Source organism: Armigeres subalbatus, chromosome 2, assembly GCF_024139115.2.
Source record: "Armigeres subalbatus isolate Guangzhou_Male chromosome 2, GZ_Asu_2, whole genome shotgun sequence".
NCBI lineage: Eukaryota > Metazoa > Arthropoda > Insecta > Diptera > Culicidae > Armigeres > Armigeres subalbatus.
The window spans coordinates 365,599,807-365,623,515 of record NC_085140.1 but is presented as its reverse complement, the minus strand read 5'-3'; the positions used below and the strand labels follow the sequence as shown (position 1 = coordinate 365,623,515).

General features: G+C 37.3%; 1 protein-coding gene and 1 long non-coding RNA gene across 9 annotated transcripts in view; one reads left to right on the top strand and one right to left on the bottom strand.

Moving 5' to 3' along the window:
* The first annotated feature begins 1,103 nt into the window (after window positions 1-1,103).
* LOC134213020 (protein spire) overlaps window positions 1,104-23,709 on the top strand; it is a 575,819-nt gene continuing 553,213 nt past the window's right edge. For 3 of the 8 annotated variants that reach the window (XM_062691482.1, XM_062691481.1, XM_062691480.1), the window contains exon 1: window positions 1,104-2,924. In XM_062691482.1, the coding sequence (XP_062547466.1) occupies window positions 2,495-2,924 (430 nt within the window). In that variant the 5' untranslated portion in view covers window positions 1,104-2,494. The remainder of the gene's footprint in view (window positions 2,925-23,709) is intronic. The other 5 variants (XM_062691477.1, XM_062691476.1, XM_062691474.1 and 2 more) reach the window with 5 other exon arrangements.
* LOC134217185 (uncharacterized) lies at window positions 21,779-22,202 on the bottom strand. Its single transcript, XR_009980937.1, has 3 exons — window positions 22,115-22,202; window positions 21,972-22,040; window positions 21,779-21,905 (listed from the first exon to the last, which is right to left on the bottom strand). It is a non-coding gene; the product is annotated as an uncharacterized LOC134217185 (long non-coding RNA).

The following is a 23,709-nucleotide window of genomic DNA, read 5'->3' as shown; positions in this document are numbered from 1 at the left end:
TGTCTTAGCACATGCACAGCCAGTATTGAAAAGCATTCTGGAAATGTCGGTTGTATTCCCGAGCATTTTCTTGTCTGCATTAATATTTGCAGCATATCATAAATATGACACAAGTATTAAAACGACCAGGCCCACCGTGCAGGCTTGAGTTTGGGAGAAAATTTGCTCAAACTAAACTTCAGTAAAATACTAATTTCTTTGCCGGATGAACTCTAACTTCCTCGCGGTTTTAGTGCCTAAATATTGACCAATTTGACTGAAATATTTTCCAGACGTCAGGACATCAAAATAAGGGCAACCATCAAAAAATTTAAATTAGTTTTATCCATATCCATTCATATTTATCCAAGGAGTCGAGAATGTTTCCCACCTCAAAATATCCTAGATCTGACTGAGAATCGGACTCGCCATCTCCGTCTTTCTTCACAAGGCTAACTGGAGACTCCGAGCTAATAAAGTTAATGCTATCAGTTAGCAATGCAATGCAATGCAAAATAACATCTACTTTGATTTAATGATTTGCTTACAATTTTCCAAATATATGCAGGGCTCATTTTGATGTTAGTATTCACATCCGATTCTCTCAATAAAACCTTTTAGTACGTTGCCATTGTAATAAGAACATTATTCAGAGCTTTGGAATGTCTTCACTTGTCATAAAACGATTCCATTTTATTTGTTTTTAATGTCCAACCCATTGCGTACCCTTCTACTTCAATATAATTGATGAAAAAGATTCATCATTACCTTTTCTTGTGTACTCGATTGTGAAAAAGCTCACCTGTAAGAAAGCTTTTTGCTCAGCTCCACATTTTCTCTCTGACAATTTGCCGCAACCCCATTCAAGCGAGTGTAAAAAAGACCGGACGAAACCACCCGGCCCAGTGGGTGGGAGCGAGATCGCACCAAAACAAAACCGATCAAACCACTCTCCGATGGGTAATTCACGCTCTTCTGGGATATAGTTTTCCACCCTCAACTCAAAGCGGAAAATGCGAGCTGCACTCTCTTTAACTCTCGGTCGAGGCGCGCTCGCTGCACTGCACGTTGCCATTGGGGCTACGGAAAGCTTTCCATTTGCTCCAGTCGTTCAGTGTTCGGTGAGCGATCGTGCGGTACGCTTATTGGTTGGGCGATTTCGTTTCTTTCGGACTGCGTTAGCTTGAATTTCGGTGCGTGTTGCGCGATTGTTTATGTGAAAATTTGGCAAGTGATTTTCCAGCGTGCGGCGTGCAGCAGTGTGTTGGACTGCGGATGTATATTGACATATTTGCTGGTGGCCGGTTGATAGTTTCTGTGAAAAATAGAAGCTTTGCATGTGAAATGCGTGAGAAATAAGCAAAATAGCAAAATTGATACTTGTGATGGAGGAGATATGACCAATATCTAATGAAAGTGAAAAGATAATAAAGTAACAAATGTATGTTTTGGAAGAAAGCTTCTTCCAGTTTATATTCATTGTAAAGAGAAGTTAATGCGGTACAAGAAAATCCCAGCAGGTTGAGCTTGAGATGCAATGATCGAGCTATTGGATGATTGACCATATCGAAACCATCGGAGAAAAAGATGATGTATTGAGGAGGAAAGTGCCCTTTCATTTCAGTGGTATTGGATTTTGTTAGCCCTGTTATCATTGTTTCCAATAAACACTTTCTTGTTTATATCGAAATCAAGATTCCATGTGGATAAATTTAGGTATGTGAAAGTGTGGTTATACAAATTGCAATGAAGATTTACATTCGTGAGTCGTGACCCTTCAACTATTTACCACTATTGTACAAATCTGTCATCTGTGCTGGATGGGTAAGCAGAGGTAATCTGAAAACAAAATAAAGGAGGAAGTTCAGCTGTGTTGGTTTGTATTCCACTGAGAATCGATTGCCTTGGAAGCCTGAGTGAACGACAGCCTATCAACATACATCTACCTTCTACCTGTTACAAAGCAGAGCACCACGTGAAAAAAGAATAGTTAGCAAAATTGGCAGCAAAGTAAGCAGTTTATCTTAGGGGATGTCAAAGTACCTTGTGTCAAACAGTGGATACTTCGATAAATGTTGATAACGAATGACAAATCAGTGTCAGTACTCGGTCTTGGACGCATCAACTTGTCCACGCATCTCGCATCGTCGAAACTGGAGTGAGTGAATTTTGCTTTCGGCTTGTTGTCATCGTCCAGAGATAAGAAGATTGTGTCCCAGTGTTTATTTTTTGATACGGAGTGGGCGGTTGAATGCTACACGAAAGCGAAATAAAGAAAAATATATTTATGTGTAGTGCCGTTGCGTGATTCATAGTGTTGTTGTACAAGATTATATTCGCAATTATTTGCCTTATTGAAAATACACGATGCGTGATACATCCTCCAACAAAGTGCATTATCCAGTGTACAGCTTAAATCGAAAAGCAGAGCTATAGGGATAACGATTCAGCGGGTGCGGCAAAAGGTGCTCCTCGACTGTATCGGGATTACTGACCGCCAGCACCAGGCAGTGTCATGGCTGAACAGTCCAAGCGTCAGATTCCGGTGTGCCCACCGCTGCCAAAGGATTTGGTTTTGGCAAGCAGCAAGCTGCGGCCGCCACCGCCGCCGACGGCTACCAAGGCAGTAGTGAAGCACAAAGAAGAGGATCCCCGCGAGCAAAGTGGCAGTGACCTTCTAGTGGTTCGGTATGAAAATAACGGTTCGCTAGCTTGCATAGGTCCTCCCAATATGGTATCGGTTTCCTTGGAGGATATACTGAAAACCTTCAATGCGCCGATTTCCGAGGATCAGGCCTGGGCGCTGATCTACCAGAGCACTCGCATGTTCAAAGCCCGACTGCAGGAGGTCGGCTGTCGATTGCGCGACTTACGGTTACCGGTCAAAACGAAACACCTGAATGTGCACAAGGACGGAAGCTGCTTCGTTACGATTGGCGATGGAGGTTAGTTTTATTTTTGTTTGTTGATATTTGGGTTGTGGGTGATCTACCGATCGTGTCTGTTATTTTGAGAAATAGGTATACAACAACTTCATTAATTTCTATTATTCTATATTAAAGCATGGTTTGGCAGAGTTTTAGAATGTTCGTTTAATAAGTACTCTCCTTCAATGAGGGAAGATCCATAAAGTACGTCACGCAAAAATCGGCGATTTTCAACCCCCCCCCCCCCCCTCGTCACACTTTTTGTAATAAATCTCTAAAATTTTTGTATGGATCGTCACGCTGCTCTGAATCCCCCTCCCCCCTAGAGGCGTGACGTACTTAGTGGACGGCCCCTGATGGGTAATGTGATCAGCAAGTGTCATTCAATGATATACCGTAAAACGGTTTATATAAATGGAATTTTTTTTTTGAGCGCTCAGCTTATGTTAATTCTTAATAGGACTGGTATGCGGGTTTGGTATTTTTTTATATTTTACCCGAACATAGCATAATTGAGTAGTTATTTAGTAAAAAAATGATCATTTTAATTTTAAAGATTGCAATGTTTTTTTTAACACACGTCTTTGTTTTCGATACGGATATATATATATATTCCGCAAGATGAAAAAAAAGAGTGCGTCACGAAAACATGATAGACTTGAGTAGCTAATAAGTCGTACGTTTTTCAACAGATTTTCATTTTTTTCCCACCAATCGATTGGGAATTTTCCTAACAGTTGATATCATCTAAAGTATTTGATTTTCAATGGTAAATTAATGATAAGAGTATTCTACTTGAACACTATTGTTTTACCCATCCTACTACCGAATTTATGGTTTCAATCCTCTCGATCCTCTCGGGCTATGTACGGACAGATTTTAGATTTTAGAAACGGTAAAACTGAATGCGATAAATGGATACGATGGTGGTCGCATTCCTAAGAGCTTGTTTTGCAAAATCATGAAGTTAACCGCTTAAAAATTGGCTACTATTCCCGGGGAAACAAGCATTCCAAAATGTTCCGGAATGTAGCCATTAAGACGAAATATCTTTAAAACACATTATTAAGCCAAGAAGTTGTACTGCACAATTATGCAGTTTGAGACATCGCATGTCAGAAATTGGGATCTGCTTATGATCGCATATTTGTCCCATGTGAAAAAACATTAAATGGAGAAAATAAGGAAACTCGGAAGATGATGAAAATTCATACAGGATTGATATGCGATCATAGGCAGCGTAGGTGTTGATCGAAAATTCCACTTTCATCAATAATTTTCTCACTATTTGCTTTTGAAAGTGGATTCATAATATCAAAGAACATAGATTTTATTTTTTACGAGTTGTAGTCTTTGATGTATTGGATATCGATGTAGAGAATAGGTGAAAACAACTTGCTTCACTTCAAGCCAGTTTTAGAGAAGCTTCTGATGAGACAACACCAGGTTTATTAAAGCATTGTGATTATTAAAAGACTTTTCATAATGTACTAACAACAACTGTGATACAGTTAACCGTCCTGTTAAATTTTGTTGGATAAAGTACAAAATGTGACAAAATCAGATCCTTTTGATTTACTACTTTTAAATTCATATAAAAAATCATAATCAAAATCTAAATCAAAATCATAATCAAAAATAAAGCATTTTATACATTGAAACCGCAAAATGAGTGAACAGTATGCTTTGTTTCATGTCGTAAAGGCTCAGACACTTAGAAATGATTCATAATAATAATATTGAGAATGTTATTGTATAAACATCGTTAGCCTTTTTTACAAAAATAGGAAGGAAAATTTGACACAATCGGGTCGAAAAATTGGTTGAAAATAGGAGGTAGACCAAATCGTGGTGTGACAACATCGAAGTAACACTATATTGTAGCAAAAAAAACGAAATAATAGTTAAATATATGTAGGTTAGGCAAAAAAGTGTCAAAATAAAATATAGGAAGGTTGGAAAAACCGAAATTTTCCACATTTTGTTGAAACATCTAACATTTCGGCGAGGCAAAACGCCCTAGGGGGCTTAACCTACAATGTACTACGCGTCTCCATGCACTATCCATATCAGAATGCTGATTCGCCGACGCGTGGTGATTTGTTCCCAAAGTGCTGCCAACCAGAAAGACTCATAAGTTTTCCGGCAATGAAATATTTTCCGTTTTTTTGAATGTTAATATTATCAATATGATTGAGATTTTCTATAATTTTTAAATGGCATCAGCTAGCTATATTGTTTCACTGTTGCACAAGGTAAAAATACCCAAGAAAATCGTTACAGCTAAGGCATTAAATCAGTATTTGCTTAGCTAGGGTATATTGCCACTCCTTCCCCTACTAATATTCTTGTATTTGATCAAAACACCAACCTATATAAGGTTGCCCATGTTGCAAGGATGCCCATGATCGCATATTTGTAAGATTCGCATTTTTATTCATTTTGTACAAAGCCTGTGAATCGTTAAGAAAGCTAAATTCTCTGCATCAAATCCCACAACAGTAAAATGGGCTTTACTATCTTGCTTATCTGTGGTAAGCTGGAAATGATTGAGTTTGTGGGGAGGAGTGACAAACGATTTACAAAATCAACCAAAATGCAAATGTTACAAATATGCGATCATGGGCAGTATGGCGCTCATATGGTTCGATGTTTGATTTTTCTGCATAACTTTCAATCGCAATGGTCTTTCAAATGCGAGAAAATGGATTGGGGATTACCATTGAAAATATATACTAAGGTGAGGAAGAAGACCAAATGCAAGTTTATTAGTGGACGATGACAAATGTAAACAACAAATGGTGACGAATGTTGATTGATTTAATTTGCAATAGTTTGTGCGCGAATTTTGAATGTTTACGTTTTACAGGAGAATAGAAACAAGACACAATCATGAGAAAATAGATAAAAAATAAAAGAACTACAAATTAAAACTATTTTACCCTCGATTTCATGCTTCGAACTTAAGAATGTTCAATTTATTTTCTTAAATCTTCAGAATGCTACTTGCGCAAGGCATTGTCTATATGCCTTTGTTCGATTTACATCATTTTCCCCCTCGGAATTGCTTGTGTTGTATTCGCAGTGCACTCGTATTGGTGACTCAGAAAAGATGTGGCAAAGATGGTGTATATAACACCGTGGGTCTCTGAGGCTTCTATGAAAAGTTTTCGGAGTGAAATGATAGACTTTTTTAATAACCAGTAGGGTAAAACGTCCTATCGTTGAGGTATGTCCTAATGTTGCGGTAGTGTTAAAATAATCCATTCTGGATATACTAGCATCAAAAATAATTGTGGATCCGCTAAAACTCTTCGAATTAACCACTAGAACACCTTTTGTTTGACAAAATTCCGTTCAAAATGATGAAAAATCAACATTTTTAATTAAAAAAAATTGCGTCATTTGAGCCTATTATTGCGGTAGTGCTAAGGTCCTATTGTTGTGGTATCGTACTCCATAAGAAATACAGGCAATGCCGCAACAATGGGACTGATCTTCAAAAAATATCGCAACGATAGGCAACTGCATCCTATCATTGCGGTAGTTTGTTTTTATTGTAATGAAAACAAAACAACACCCAACCGGCGGATGTTAGATTTTCTAACAATTCTGTATAAGAATCTACCAAAATTTGTATAAGAACTGGGCATATGCGAAAATGTTAGATTCTTATACAAGTATTGTATAAGAATCTAACAATTTTGTAAGCTTTTCTAACAATATTTGTATGATAGCTTACATTTTTTGTATAAGAATCTAACAATTTCGTATATGCCCAGTTCTTATACAGGTTTTGGTAGATTCTTATACAGAATTGTTAGAAAATCTAACAACCGCCGGTTGGGTGAACAAAAGGTTTATCACAATTGACGTAATATTTACGAAACTATAGTTAATGAGCGTTCTATTCGATTATTTCAATGTGTAAATAGATAAACAGCTCATTTTTAAAGATTTTTCGATATCAACATAACCCCTCCATAATAGCTCGTTTTACCCTACTGAGATTTTCATTTTCATTGTGAGAGGTCACGCGATATTTACATTTTATTCTTTCCCGCTTTCATGGAAAACATAAACAATGAAAAGAATTTCGCCAATTTTCACTGATTTTTATTTCATGAAAGTGCATCGAACTATTGTAAAAAAGTTGTTTCTTCATCAATAGTTTTATTTCTAGCTACAGAATCAGGAACAATATAATCATTTTAGCGACTAATCATCGTTATTTGAGCCCACTACATTTTCATTTGGTCTCTTGAAAATGAAAATACAACTGTTTTCGCTTTCACATGACGATCACGAAAACTACCAGTACTGGGTACAACTTTGTTCGTGTGTTGATTTGTAAGAAAAAAATATTTGCATTTGCAAGCAGATTTTCCATAATCTTTTTGTGTGATGATGAGCTTCGACAACTCTCCTGGTTAGCGTTACAAAAATATTGAAAACAAAACTGCAATGTTTAGTAATATATTTTTGTATCGTGTTTTTTTTTTTTTTTTAGTCTTTGTTAAGGTGTTTTTTTAATCTACAGACACCGTTTGTATCGTGTATAATTCTTTGCTTTCCGGCTATTTACTGTATGCACCCGTCTTTGATTTGTGATTGATAGACATTATATCGTTTATTTTTATTGACGGATTCCACGCCAAATGGTCGATTCACCAAACTTGACTATACTTGATGGAACGAAACTTTGCACATGCTTTCGGTACAGGCTATTTTCCACTGATTCATTGGTGCGTCAACTTGACAAAGTTATATCCAACGGGACATATATCACAATAAATATTTGGAGAAGGATTTGTTATAAATCTAGGCATATTACCAAAATTCGTACAATTAAAAGATCTTTTAACAAAATTCTATCATTCAGCTTACATGAAAGTTTATTTACCCCAGACCACTCCTTTGGTAGTCAAGTTGTAAAGTGTTAATGACAGATTTCTTTAAGTGGAATCAAATTTTCAAAATGTAAGACTATTCAAACAAATTAGACGATGTTAACTGTAGTGAGCAGCAGCCCTCCCGTCCTGCTTAGTCACACTTGGTCGACAACTAAGAAGCTTTGAACAAATCCTAAAAAAATATTCGTCTGTTTAGGCTATATGTGTGGATGTGAGCGTGTATGTGTGTACAAGTAATAGTTTGTCTTATGGCCGAACACCTTTACAGTCTCTTAAAAAGCTCCTGCAGGTGCAGATTCGCACTGCTTCCGCCCACATGGGTCTCAATTGGGCACTGTTGGTTACTCTCCAAAGCCAACATTTTGCCCTCCCGCAGGTGCAGATTCGCACTGCTTCCGCCACATGGGTCTCAATTGGGCACTGTTGGTTACTATCAACTCCCCAAAGCCAGCATTTTGCGCTCCCGCAGGTGCAGATTCGCTTTACCAGCACCCATATTGGTCACAGTTCCGTATTGGAAGTATCTAAAATCACATTTTCACATCGCATGAAAAAAAAATATTTTGGGATACTTGGGTCATTGCAGATTTATCATCGTGGATTCTGTCCTCTGATCTTTTTTGTTGTAGCATATAATCATTGTTTATCGAAGCATGAAAAACTTATCGAACTCACACTAAACAATGCAATTTGAAATTGGATTTTTTATTAACTAGTCAAAAGCAGATCCAATTGAGGCGCCGTACTTTAGGTTAATTCTAGTGCGATCGTGGAATTCATCACAGCCTGTCATCTTTTTTACAATTCTGTGACGCTTCACGTGAAGTTTTTCAATTCGAATCGAACAAAGCAGTCTTTGCAAATAGGCCAATCCGCTAATTATAAAATCATCTTGTCAATTTGTATAACAGTCATTTAATTGGGTTAAAGCAACTTATTTGTGACTGAATCTAGTCACATTAAGGTGGCTGTAATCATTTTGTAACATCTGTGCAACTCGCCCCTCCCCTCATACATGCATGTTTGTCAACACATTGATACCCCCCCGGAAATTACACTGACAAAAATGCATTCATTGTATAGCATTACTCTTATGATGGCTATGTTAATACGTATGACATATATGTGAAAAAACACGTAATCCATATTTGACTAATAACCTTTATGTGGATTCTCTAAGTAAGTAAGTAAGTAAGTAAGCATAGATTTTTGCCAATATAAATGTGTGGAGAGTGTAGACATGTTGACGCTATGTTTGAGCGTGTGTAGAGTCGTTTGACAAATCGAGTTGACCGACTTGGCTCGTCAAAATGCTCTACGTAGCCACGGGAGTGGTTTTGATGATGATGATGATGATATTACCATCTGTTGTGGCAAGGCACCTGCCGATAGCACTGGCCATATTTGACAAACGATTTGATCATGATTATATTATTGTTTGTATTTCATCAAACTCCTGTATGAGCAGAGACACTTATGCGAATCCACGGAATAAATAATGAATTTCCTTCCAGAAGAAAGTTAGTACATACAATAATATAGCCTAGCCCTCGTTTCCCAGATTGACCCAATAGATGGAGAGAAGGAAGTTGGCGATTCCTCTCTTCCTATCCAAATCACTTCAATTGGGTGCCCTGATGTTTTTTTTTGGTAATAATCATATGGTTTCAATATAATTTGGTAAATACCTATATATGTATAATATATAATGGAATTCTCTCACCAAGTTTCAATTCGCATGTCCTGGATTAAGGAGGACCTTTCTTCAACACCAGCTAGTTATGGATTTATGCTGTCTTCAGAGATAGAAAACCGGTACTTCAGAATATTCGGCATTCTGATCCAAAGATCGAAAAATAGACTTCTTGATTTCTGAAAAGATGAAATAAAATGACGGATGGCAGTATCATTGATAATAACATGAGCGCTTTGATTAAAATTAATATTAGGGTGGCTCAAATTAGTATGGGAAAAACTTTGTCCAATTTTTTTGATGGGCCGCCCTCTTATTCGGTTCTATTTGATGCCCTGATGCTCTGGACAAAATTTCAGCCAAATCGGTCAACGTTTGGGCGGTGCTAAACTCGTTGGAAGTTTATATGGAAAAATGTATGCAGAAACATCCAAAAACAGTAAATTGCAGCTGGACTATACAACTTACGATGAAGAACTATGATACTCATTCAGATACTGGAGAATTTAATACAGATTGTTATGCAGAAAACCGCGAGAAGTTTCGAGTTTGCCCGGCAAAGTTATTAGCATTACTCTGCAGTGGGTTGCGAGCAAATTTCGTTTCTTTTACCTTTGAAAAGAAATAAATTCACCCATACAACACTCCGGTAAAATGCCAATATCTTCGTTCAATGAACTCTAATCTTCTCGCAATTTTCAGCATAACATTTTTTTACAAGAACTGAATGAGTATCATAGTTCTTCATCGTAAATTGTGCCGTCTAACTGCAAATCACTGTTTTTCGATGTTTCTGCATACATTTTTGCATATAAACTTCCATCGAGCACCGCCCAAACGATGACCAATTTGGCTGAAGTTTTGTCCAGAGAATCGGAGCATCAAATAGAACTGAATAAGAGGGCGGCCCATTAAAAAATTTGAAAAAGTGTTTTTTGAGCCACCCTATTGAATATGTATATTAACGATGAAGGATTATTTCTATACTTAAAAAAAGCTCCTGGCTTTTTGGCAGCACGGTGCGGCTAGAAGTTTTTGGGTCGAGGTGATTTTTTGTTCGGTTTGAGGATGCATTTCATTCACGTATTTTGCTTTTCCTATCCATAAACTGATTCATATTTGTGAAACAAATTAAAAACGAAAATATTTTTCTCGATTTCGTTATATTTCCTTTTCTATCACCCCAAACTTCGCAAGGGTGATGAAATCGGAATATTACTGTATTAGCAATTATAAATCTTCGACAAGGCTACAAGAAAGAAAAAATTAAAAATCTTTAGAGTTTCTTTTTCGAATATTTCTTCTCTCCAGCAATAGATATTGCTTTCATTTAGTGCGTAGTAGAAAACTAGTGTAGAAAAGTGTAGTGTAAATTAGTGCAATTCGTTGATTTTGATGGCGATGCTGCGTGCCTTTACTTGGATACTGCTCTGGTTTTTCATCTCATAGTTTCTATGTGATTCGTGTAAATATAGCATGCATAGTTAGCAAATATGTATATGAAAATTTATAAGTTTAATTTTATCCATTTTTGTATAAAAATTAAGGAAAAGTCTGCAGATGTAAAAAATGCTTAACGAGTCGATGGAAGTCTCGATAATTCAGAATTATGTTTTTGTTTGACAGGATCTGCTTTACAGTAACTGATCTAAAGTTATAGAATATCGATCCATAGAGAATTTATTGTTAATTTGATTGAAATGTACTATCAGTAACGCAAAATGATGAAAAATGAAAAATGAAAAAATATGCACATCAGCTATTCTGGCCTTAATTTTATCAACAAAAGTATCTAATAGAAAATCATGTCCACGAAAAATAAATGTTAATTCCGCCAAAGGAACAAAAACGTTTTCAACCTTTTTAGTATAAATTATCCAGCATACATTACGATCAAATTACATACACATTACACAACACACTACACACAAAAATAATTAAATACATGTGTCACTCAAGATGACGCCAAATTATTTGAACTCTGCTTGCACCAATGTGATGCTCGAAAATTTTCACAACTGCCCGAAACAAGATTCTATAACACAGCTTGTTTTTTGATATCCCTCTCTCAACTTCTTGTCTGGTGGAGATAATATCCGTTTGTCCAGTACAGTTTTTCGCAAACATGACCCTCAAGCAGGGATTGAACTTCGTTATCATTTAGTATTCGGCCAACAACCCACTCCAGAGGCGGAATACCAAAAAGTCTTGTATGGCTACCTTTAGGCAAAGATGAAGAGGGAAGATAGCGCTAGTAGTCCGCTATACAACACTTTTCGGAACTCCGCGTCTGGAATGAGCTTTTGTTCGAATACTTAATGATAATGAAATGATAAGTTCAATCCATGCTCTCAGTTCTCCACCTCTGCATATCCTTTCTCCGATTTGTAGCACTTTCACTTTACAACGCTACGGCAACTCTATCGGGGATGGTTTTGGAAAAAAAAAAATTTGTTCGATCTCTCTAAAATTGAAAAAAAATTCGGCCGCGCCGCTGAATAGAACTTTTGTACATAAATACATTGATAATTTTTATTCGAGATCCAAGAGATTTACTAGTATCATTGAAATTGCTCCAGAAATCCCCAACCCAAACTAATTTTCTAGCTACGCCACTGACACGGTCAAATGTTACAGCAACTTGTCTATTTTCCTGGGAGTGGAGTCACTGTTTGACGAACATGTTTGGCCGTCTGTATGCGGCGTTACACCCCATATGTAGCGTACACATGCTCAAACATGTTGGGCCAACATTTACTCCGCGCTCAAGAAAATGCTTCGATTGCAGTTTGGTTGTGAAGTTATAAAGATTTGAATAGGTAGGTGAAGTTGTTTCTCAAATTAAAATTGCATGACCGTCGGCGAATCAGGGTTTCACTCAAGTTTTCCTATCTATTCTTTTAAGCTATACGCAAACTAAAATAAAATTAACTTAATTGCCCAAACCTTAACCAATTTGATTACCAGATAAATGGAAAAATAACTACAAACATCTTCTTTGAACAAAAAATATCAAGTTCGTCATATAGAAGAGAACCTTTTTTTTGCATTCGAATTTTTCAAGGATGCATTACTTTAGCTAATTTCAATCGAAATATTTGCGATTATCAAGCATATGTATATGAAAATCCCCGAACATTCACTCAAATTATCACATTTGACGGGATATCCCAACTTCCTTTGATGGTGAAAGTTCGGAAGAAACGGCTATGACCCCTTGAAGAAACGGGTCTTGAGAGAAAAAAAATATGATGCTCTCTGTCGTCACGCACATCAATGCCCGGCTTTTCTCGCTTCCGATGGCCATTTGTAGGTCATTATCTAGCAGCATTCGGCTCTTCTTTCTTCAAAATGACATAACTCTTGTATGCAGTAGGCGTCGCGTCGTCGTCATAATAGGAAAATAATGCAGCTCTCACGATGTAAATTTGAAAGGCTGCTGGTTTTCACCGATCGAGGAAATTGAAATTGAGGCGTGTACTCAAAACAATAATAATCAGCAGCAATACATTCATTTCGGGCGATGGAGTAACCTCAAAATTATTGAAATTACACGCTTTTAATTGGAAATGCTTCAGATGGTGTGTGAGCGCGTCAAAACAGATCGCGGTATGCTCCATTGAACGCAACGTATTGGTCCGATGTTTCAGCTTATTTTACGAATATATGATGTTCAGACGCTGGTAGCAAAAAGTTGGGCCGACAATAAGCTGAGTTCACCTTTTATCAAAAAATATGTCACGAATTTGTCGGTACGTCTGGGTTCAAACTTTGTTCACCACCAATAGTGTATCTTTGTATAACTATTTCAATAACTTTATATGACTTCTAAACCAAGCTTGAAATTGTAATTTTATTCAATCTAAAAGTGCATAAAAAACGACCATATTAGTTACAATTAACTCAAGATTATCATAGATAGCCATAGACGAGCAAAATATCTTGGCAATGTTAATAGCATAGTACATGCAACTTGCAAAACTTGTCCTTTTAATATTATTCGAATTGGCTAATAGGTAGGAGGTAAACAGGAGGGCACAAGGATACCACAGTTACAAAACTGGAAGGACGTTCTATAGCATTCGTTATTAGGTACACAGTACACTTATTACGTAAGCAATTTTTCGAGGCAGTTTCCACCACCCCTTCCCTATGTAAGATTGTTTTCATACAAATTATTATTTTTTATGTACATATATGAAGCGTAAGAAAATGACAGACCCTCCTTCCCCTATGAAGGCTTACGTATTAGGTGTATTATCATTAGTTTTTACTTGACAGCTTTTAATAAATTAGGAGCTAAATTAGGAGCACAAAGAATATTATTTCATGATCCATTTATCCAATTATCCGTTTTTGAAGAAAATAAGTCTGCATAATATCGGGGAATTTGTTTTTCCTTACATATAGTATTATCTATTCTACACAATAATAAATCAAGCAGTATTGGTACCTATCATGAGATTAAATTTATAAGGATGACGGCAATATTCTAAATTCACTGTGATGCGGTCTGGTCCAAGCGGTTCGAAACGATATACATGTGGGCCCCAAATAGCGGCAGCATTTCAACAACACTTTCAGCAGAAAAGAAAAAGGTGGAGGTAGAGTGCCAGATTTATGTCTTCATTTGTTTATGATTGTTTTGAATGTGGCTGGGTAGCAGCATCGCATTCGCACCGTTCGACCTACCTACTGTAGTTGGTTGCATTGTTGTGGGAGATTTGTGGCCCAAGATTTGACACCGTATTAAGCGGAAGTGTTGCATTAGGGCGTCCACGACAAGCTGTGAATGGTTTATTTGGCTTGCTTCCATGGCAGAACATTCGACTGCTACCGGAAGAAGAGTGGGCGAGGCTCAATCATTCTGTTTATTGTCTTTTGTCCAACCTACTTTTTGTGTCCTGGGTAAATGTATTTATTACGAGATACAGTTTGACTGGCAATAACAAGTACGAAAAGATAACCAACAAACAACGACTGCTGTTAATTACTTATCAACAAAACCACTTCTGTACGTTGAGAGGTGCCGATGAATTCAAAGTAAAGCTATCATTACAATAACTATGATGAAACCCTTTCATAACTTTCAATCAGCTTCGTCCGCATCGTCGTAATACAAAAACCACCTTCCGAAAGAGCATAGAGAAGAAAGCATTCGTTGAAACTAATGGCCAACAGTGTGCGAACCAGCAATGGGAAATGCCGACTGACACAGTGTAATCTTGCCTCTTGGGAGATGAGCAAGCACTTTTGAAACCAGTCAGGCAGAAGGGCAGTGTCTGTATCGGATGGAAGACCTCTAATTGAGGGAAGTGATTAAACCCCATAACTGCACTGTACAGTGCTTCATGTGTAAGCTTGCTCTAGACTTGATTCTAACTTACTCTGTGGTTATAGTGCCCTATCTTGATTAGGTTATTTTCAAGGTCCAATAATTGCCGATTAGATTCAAAATCGAAAAATAAAATCATCGTGAAACAGAATCGAAAAATGACCCAACAACGTTCATATGGAAATAAAGTGAGTAGTGTACTCGATTGAACTTTGGCAGCTACACACGTAATACCACCACCGACAGACACATCAACATAGAAAAGGGTGTTGAAGCCTATAGTGGATGAAATGAAGGAAACAAGCGATTTGGGTGTTATTTTGTAGTTCCTTTTAGGTTAGCCGTTCATACGCGGAGGCAAAGATATATGTAGGGGGAGCTGGCCAATATGGGCCTCTTTATAAAACATTTGAATGTAACGAGCGAATAACTAGCGATAAATGAAACATTTGTTTGAATGATATTTTTACAACTCTGGACTACATGATATTTGCTTACCAGGTTAATAAGATAATTAAATGATACGGAGTTATATGCGGCGGCAAACATATAAATGTTTGTTTAAAAAATATTAAAAAACGATAATATTAAAAACAATAGCTTAATATCGGTTAGTTCGTTCTCCGACACAAAGGTTACAATGTATAACACGTTTGGTTCCCGAGCTTCCTATCAAAAGTTTGTATTTATGTCTAATAGCTTTCACTTGCACTGGTTCTATAGCGAAAAAAAAAACAATCCTAAAATGGTTCTTCTACGGGCGCATTTTGAGCTGATTCTCCCTACGGTCTCGACGCATTGAATACAACGCGATGCTAAGTCAAGCAAAACCAATTCAAATGCGGAAAAGGGTGTCTGCTCCAATATCCTTGGGATCGTCTTTCTATTTTTCGCAAAACTGCTGTTCTTATGTTGGGTGGGTCAGAGAGATCCAAATGCAGGATACCTTTTGAAACTTGTTTTTTTTTCTAAAATAAACGTCGGTACATATGAATCCGATAAACAAATAAATTACAGTTTGTTACATGGTTTGATTAACTGTAGAATATAACATTTTTGGTACAAAGTCAATAAATTTTAAACGTATTATTAATTATCGGTGAATTTTATTATGGCCCTAGATTCATTTAGATATACGTCAATGGAAAGTAGCCGATTTGATTTTAATTTCCAGCCGCCGTTTTTTTTTTATGTTTTTATTGAAGAGATTTGCTGCCTTTGGGTAGCGCATCAATAATTTAATAAAACCAGAATAACTTCGAATACATTTTGCGGTAAAACATTGTCAAGTTTTGCCCTAACAGATTAACCACCGATTCTTCTTCTTCTTCAGAGCCGCCTCGCAGCTTAGTGTTCATTAAGCACTTCCATACAGTTATTAACTGCGAGGTTTCAAAGCCAGGTTACCATTCTTGCAATCGTATATCATGAGGCTAGCACGATGATACTTTTATGCCCAGGGAAGTCGAGACAATTTCCAATCCGAAAATTGTCTAGACCGGCACCGGGAATCGAACCCAGCCACCCTCAGCATGGTCTTGCTTTGTAGGCGCGCGTCTTACCGCACGGCTAAGGAGGACCACCGATTACTTTTTGTTATTTTTTTGAATATTTTATCTAATTTTATTCCTCTTCTAGGGTTGGAGAAGATTCCAATTGAATGTGCATAAAGATGTATGCTACACTATTTGCCACATTAATAGGTACATCCCATATGTTAAGAATAATTTTTTGTCTGTTGCACCGATCTTTACCAAATGTTTTGTGTAGATTCAGAATTTGAATTGAAAATATTTTGCAAAATTTGACCAGCTTACTCCAGTTGTTAAATTATTTAAAAATAAATTTATGAAAAAAGTTGTGTTCTACATTAATAGGTACACTTGAGCAAAAGTTTGATTTTGTAATAAAACTTTGATTTATTGAAGTTCTTCGAACTTATATCAGCACAAAATAGTGATTTATGCAACAGACCATTACTCAGTTTGGTTTTGTACACCGTTTTCATTCATTTGTATCGAATATTACGATTTTCGACGTTTCACGCACTGATGTTCTTTCATGCTGATTTATTGAACATCACAAAAGTTGCTTATATCATGCCGAAATCAAATTATCATGCCGAAAACCCTTTTTGAAGAGAATTCAGGTCTGGAAGAAGAGCAGTCCCTTAGAGTACATACACTTTTGCTTTCCGTAATCACATTTTTGTGGTTTAGCGTGTATATCGTAGAAAGTCAGCAGTTAGCCTTGTCCCATTGTCCCATGTTAGTATTTGAGGATTTTGACTTTTTACCATAGAACAATCTGTTTTGATGTATACTTTTCGAAAACTCTCACAGATATAAAACAATACACCTAGCGTTGGTGGTGCCTTTCTCGCGCATTAAAAAAATAAGAAAAACACATAAGAGAGGTCAAAATAGCACTTAGCAGGGGGATAGATTTTACTTTTTCCATCAATTCATATCCATTTGCGGTCATTTGAATGCATTGCTGCAATCTATGAAAAAAATTTTTTTTTGCAATCTATGAAAAAAAAATCGTTTTCACTGTTCAGCAGAACTTGGTCTCTTAACAGATATGCCTTTTCCAGTCTTACTAACGTAGATCTGAATAGATAGAAAGTTGTTGAATAAGGAAAATAGTTTTTTAATAGACTAGTATAATGAAAAGTAACGAACTTATAAAGTAAAAAATCACTCGTTCATTTTAGGGTCCTTTTGAATTCCCACTAATTATGGGTAAAACGTCCTAACGTTGCGGTATGTCCTAATGTCGCGGTAGTGTTAAAATAGTCTATTATGGATAGCATAAAAAACAATTGTAGATACGACTGGATACTAATTAACGGCTAGAATAGCTTTTATTTGAAAACATTCCGTTCCAAATGATGATTTTTTTTATTAAAAATTTGAATCCTTTGAGCCTATTATTACGTAGTGCTAAGGTCCTATTGTTGTGGTATCGATCTTCATAAGAATTACATGCAATACCGCAACAATAGGGTTGACCTTCAAGAAATATCGCATCGATAGGCAACTGCGTCCTATTATTGCGGTACTTTGTTTTTATTGTGATAAAACCAATCAACATAAGTTCAGCACAATTAACGTAATATTTACGAAACTGTAGTTAACGAGCATCCTATTCGATTACTGCAATGTGAAAAAAGACCAATTTTTAAAGGATTTTTGAAATCAATTTTGTTTTTACACAGTGCTTAACCCCTCCATGATAGGTCGTTTTACCCTAATTACAGAAATTTAAAACTCTAACGAAAACTTTCAAGAATTTCTCACAATATTTAAATTGTATTTCCTGTTGAAAATCGAAATAAGCTCGGGCGACAGACGTATTTTCCGGATGTTTCAGCTACTTCGCGAGTAGTTTGCATGATGAGGAATAGATGCATCACTACTCGCGATGTAGTTGCGACTTCCGAAAATGGGAGAATATTCGATTGTCGCCAGAGCTCTCTTCGGTTTCACGTGTCCTTCATTCAATACTTCAATAACACCTTCCGGATTTTTTTTTCAAAAATCCATGAAATATTTCCAGAATTATAAAATAAAGAAACAAATGATAAAAATCTAACAGAATCTCAACAATTAGTACAAATAGTAGGATCTTTTTAACTAGTTTTTTTTATTTGGTAGGCTCAGTCGTGTATGACACTTTGCGGAGCCGTAGTTCTTTAGTATGAAAATATTAGAATCATATAACTCTCACAATGATTGAGATTGCATTTGATTTTTTTGTGGACCATATAATATTAGCAAATCGTTTGCGCTGCAACCTTTATTAAGTGAGGGATTTTTCTAGGTTTATCAACTCACCATATAAGATTTTTGCCTTTCTCGTACAACGAAGTTGTACCGAAAGGCTATATGATTGCTTTAAAAAAAACTTTAGATAGAAGGCCCGGAGACCATTACCCAAGTAGCACACGCAACATCTTCCTAAAAGCACCTTGTTTCTATTCAGTTTCATTTGGAAACAAACAACCAAAGAATACTGCACTTCATGTTGCAAAAACGAAACAAAATCATTAAGTTGCATTTTTTACCATGTAGCTTCAATGCGTCTTTCAAAATTTAATTGTTTGTTTAAATTAAGTTGCAGATAAGTTGAGTGTGTCTTCATGTTTAATTTAGCATCGTTCAACGTTTTGACAACTTCATTTTTTTTCCTGTGATCGTGCAATCAAGTAACAGGAAACCCGAGTACAAAACCTCATAATTGTATAGTTTTCATGGTGAGTCAACATGCAGTCTCTCCGAAGTATTTAATGGTGCTGTGGTAGAGTGAAGGACCACTGGTTAGTGGAGATATATCAGCTTCCACACTGATATTCTTCCCTCCCCCTTCATACGGGAGCTTGGGAGAAGGAAGGTCGTGTGATATGTGCCATCACAAATATTGCCCTCCGCTCGCTTTCAAATCGACTTCTATAAAAACATTCTTCATGCCTGCCGTATCCTAACGGAACTATCGATTCTATACTTTCGCCTCTAATTCTATCATGAACATGTACGTCCAAGTTTGGAAGATGATATTAGCATTTCCATATCATTGTAAATAACTTTCTAATGTGTTTTTTTAAAATATATTTCGTGATGCACAAGAAAGGCATCATCACTGCCCTTACGTAATTTTTTTTTTTTTTTTGACTTTATTAAGGAGACTTTCAGCCCGAGGCTGGCTCGTCTCCGGAACCCTTACGTAATTAATGCACGGCCCTCGGAACCCTCAAAGTGCATTCAAAAATGGGAATATCATACAATTATCAAGAAATTGGGAAGAAAGTACGGCCCCTGTTTAAACGGTTTTGAGGCTTTCCGCATATTATACAAACGTAAAAACAGCAAAGCTGATTTAGAAAACCTTGTGCATAATTAATGAAAATACAATGAAATACGCTCAAATCAGTTGAAGTACATCGTGGTAAAGAATCCTCAGTCTGAACCACGCATTTGTTTATAACTAGCAGACCTTACAAACTTTGTTTCGCCTAAAATTAATGTGACCCGCAAGCGTCCTGCGAAACGCGGGACGCCTATCTGTATTACGTCACTGGCTTGGAAATTTACATAAAAGAAGTGCATTTCGCATAGATTTCGGGCCAAAAAAATATTTAAAAATATTTGTGAGACCGTATAAATTATTGTAACTTTGTAAAATGAAGTTGAAAAATGCAGATGTCTGGTCACATTATCTAAAATTGATTTATTCTCTGCTTAGTTCTCGAGTTTTGCAGAAATTTCAGTTTCATTTGTATGGGAGGGTCCCTTTTCCAAAAAAGGGAGGGGTCTCGAATCATCTTAAGAACCTACTCCGGCCCTAAAAACCTCTGCAAACAAATTTTCACGCCGTTCGGTTCAATAGTTTCGGAGTCTATAAGGTTCAGACAGACAGAAATCATTTTTATGTATATAAATGTGGGAGCATCCATAAATTACGTAACGCTCAGAGAGAGGAGGAAAGTTGAGCGAAGTGTGACAATCCATACAAAAAATCAATGATTCATACTAGATAGATTCTGTTTAATTGAGTGATGTTAACATCAAGACAAATGAGCATCAAAGTCCCTTGGCAGCGTGCGTGCAGTGCTTTATATCGCCTTAGAATATTACCCATCACCTGCTGGGGCCATGCCCGCCCTAGACCAGGACTTTAGTTACGCTTATGACAGAAACATACGTTTGGAATTATTGGAATATACGTTTAAAACCCTTTATAAACTATGATATGGAAATGCTAATATCATCTTCCAAACTTAGACGTACATGTTCATGATAGAATTAGAGGCGAAAGTATAGAATTGATAGTTCCGTTAGGGTACGGCAGGCATGAAAAATGTTTTTATAGAAGTGGACTTGAAAGCGAGCGGAGGGCAATATTTGTGATGGCACATATCACACGACCTTCCTTCTGCCAAGCTCCCGTATGAAGAATATCAGTGTTGAAGTTGATATATCTCCACTGGCCACAGCTTCCACACTGATATTCTTCCCTCCCCCTTCATACGGGAGCTTGGCAGAAGGAAGGTCGTGTGATATGTGCCATATATTAGCATTTCCATATCATTGTAAATCGTTTAACTTCTCGTAGAAGTAATACACTCAAATCATTAATTACTTTAAAAACTGTTTCTAAAATTTGTGTAATTAACGTGCAGTGTACATATACATATACACATACAGAACACTATTCAGTTACTCTTTTAGTTGCCGTGATTTAGCAAGAATGAATCCACGCATAATAAATCCATATTTACTCAAGTATCACCTCTTATCACATCGTACTTACAACCCTTTATCAGTACGTACTTAAATGTACCCGGTAATCTGTTCACTGATAGCTAGGCATATAATGGTTTGCTATATAAATTACATATACCCTCTGGCATATACTCATCAACTGTGATTCATTGTTCCAATGCCACTGCCCAATCAATCTTACAGATAAACCGAAATTATGCCCCATTTTCAAAGCCTCAATAAATCATTGCTTTCATTGCTATATTTTCAATTACATTATTGACAAAATCAATCATAATACACCCGATTACAACAGTTAAAATTCATTTGTCAAAAAAACCAGATTAATCCACCTAGCGGTGACGATGCCTTTCTCGATTTAATCCCTTGGTTTTGCCAGAGTGTGATACACATAATAAATAATTGCCTACATTACGGCTCTGCAAACGCTGTAAGACAAATCAACTACCAATCTTCAATATGGCTCAACACACCGTTTTTTCATAACTTTTGAACGCAACGACCGATCGTGATTATATTCAATAGTGATCAACTAGGGTATTGTTCCCAAAGGTGGCAACAAGACGTAATAGATTTCCGATAATTTAAACAAAACTCGCCGAAGTAAGTATTTCACGGTTTGTATTGTTAAATTTTCCCTATTAATAGTTTAAATACATAAAAATGAGCAATTCGCAGTACAATGTCTGTTGGCTTGTATAGTTACTCACGTTTAGTGTCTTCGTCTAGTCCGTTACGTCCGGAAAGCGGTCTCGTACGGTAGTCTTTCAATACCTGTTTGTTATGTATTATTGATTATGCTATAAACGTTCCAATCAACTTAATCAACTTAATAGTTACCTTGCTATATGCTCAAGATTCCAAACTATGTTTGAGCTTTTGTCTTGGACTGAACTGTGATCCTCCTATCTATGATAAGTTTAGGATAAGTTTGTGTTTCTTACACATTAGGTTTATCGTAGGTTTTTATTTCATTTGTTTACCTGCTATATATGTTATTTTCTCAATAATCCACTTCCTATTCGTTTAAGCTAAGCAAATTGCACGTAAACTAATCTAGTGCCAAGAAAAATAGCAGACCAATATGTGAAAAAATAATTTTATCCAATCTAATCCAATCACTTTCAACGACTCTGTTATGGTTTTATTATTGTTCTAACTACCCATCTATCTCTTACTCATCGAACGTGTCTGACGTTTCTCTACTACACTATCTTCATCTCGCTGCTGTAGTGATGGTGAGTTCCATTGAGCTCGTTGGGACGAGGGTGCGTTCACAGTTGATGGAACAGTCCCCCCCAGTACGCAAGGTTCAATTTTCTGAGTACTTTCGGTTGCGCCAACGTCCAAAACAGCGAGCTTCACTGCTGGACGTTCATAGATATTGAACGGCGTCCGCACTGTTGCGCTGCGCACTTGACCATGCTTCTGATTGATGCCTATCACACGACCTTTCGGCCACGAGTTCCGTGGAAGATCTGGATCAACTATTACCACGATATCTCCAACCTGGATTGGTTTCGTTGGATAATGCCACTTGGTGCGACGGCTGATCGACGGCAGATATTCTCGTAGCCACCGTTTCCAAAACATGTTAGCGTAAATCTGCGACGTTTTCCAGTTATTACTTAGCGTAGCGGGTCCATCGTCGTAGGGCACTAAGGGTTTCGTTCCACCGGATGACCCAAGCAGAAAGTGATTGGGTGTTAATGCTTCACTCTCATCAATTTCGATAGGGACGTAGGTGAGGGGGCGCGAGTTGATTATGCTCTCCACCTCTGTCAAACTGTTGCGAAGAACTTCATCGGTTGGTATTCTCGGAAGGCGCATGTTTCCTAAAATCTGTTTTACGGTTCGGACCAACCTTTCCCAGCTTCCACCCATATGCGGACTACTCGGGGGCAGAAAATCCATTTAGTGTTTGGTGTAGTGAACTCTTGCATAAGCTTATTTCTGTCGATGGATCGAAGTGCTTCGTTCAGTTCACGGTTGGCCCTGACAAAATTTGTTCCCCTGTCACTGTACAGTTCTAGGGGAGTTCCACGTCTTGCTATAAAGTTTCGCAAAGCCATGATACAGGAACTGGTGTTCAACGAATGAGCTATCTCGATGTGGATGGCTCGTACCACTAGGCATGTGATTAGCACACCCCATCTCTTCTCGGTCCGCCTTCCTACAATGACTTGCATTGGTCCGAAAAAATCAATCCCAGCGTATGAAAACGGTGGCGAGTATGCTGCCAGACGGGCTGTTGGGAGGTCGGCCATAACAGGCGGGCGGGGTTGAGCTCTGTTGTTCTTACAATATTGACATTGTTGACGTACTTTGTAGCATATACTTCGTAACTGCGGAATCCAATATTTCTGTCGCAGTTCATTAACAACTGTTTCATGGTTAAGGTGGTGATAGCGCTCATGGGAAAATAAAACAATTAGCGTCGTAACCGGGTGCTTCTTCGGTAGTAGAATGGTATGCACAGCATCTACATCGACGAATTGACATCTGCCAGTTCTCCTGCTTGTGCGCAGAACGTTGTGATCATCCAAAAAGGTGAAAGCTTGTATAACGGACTGCTCTT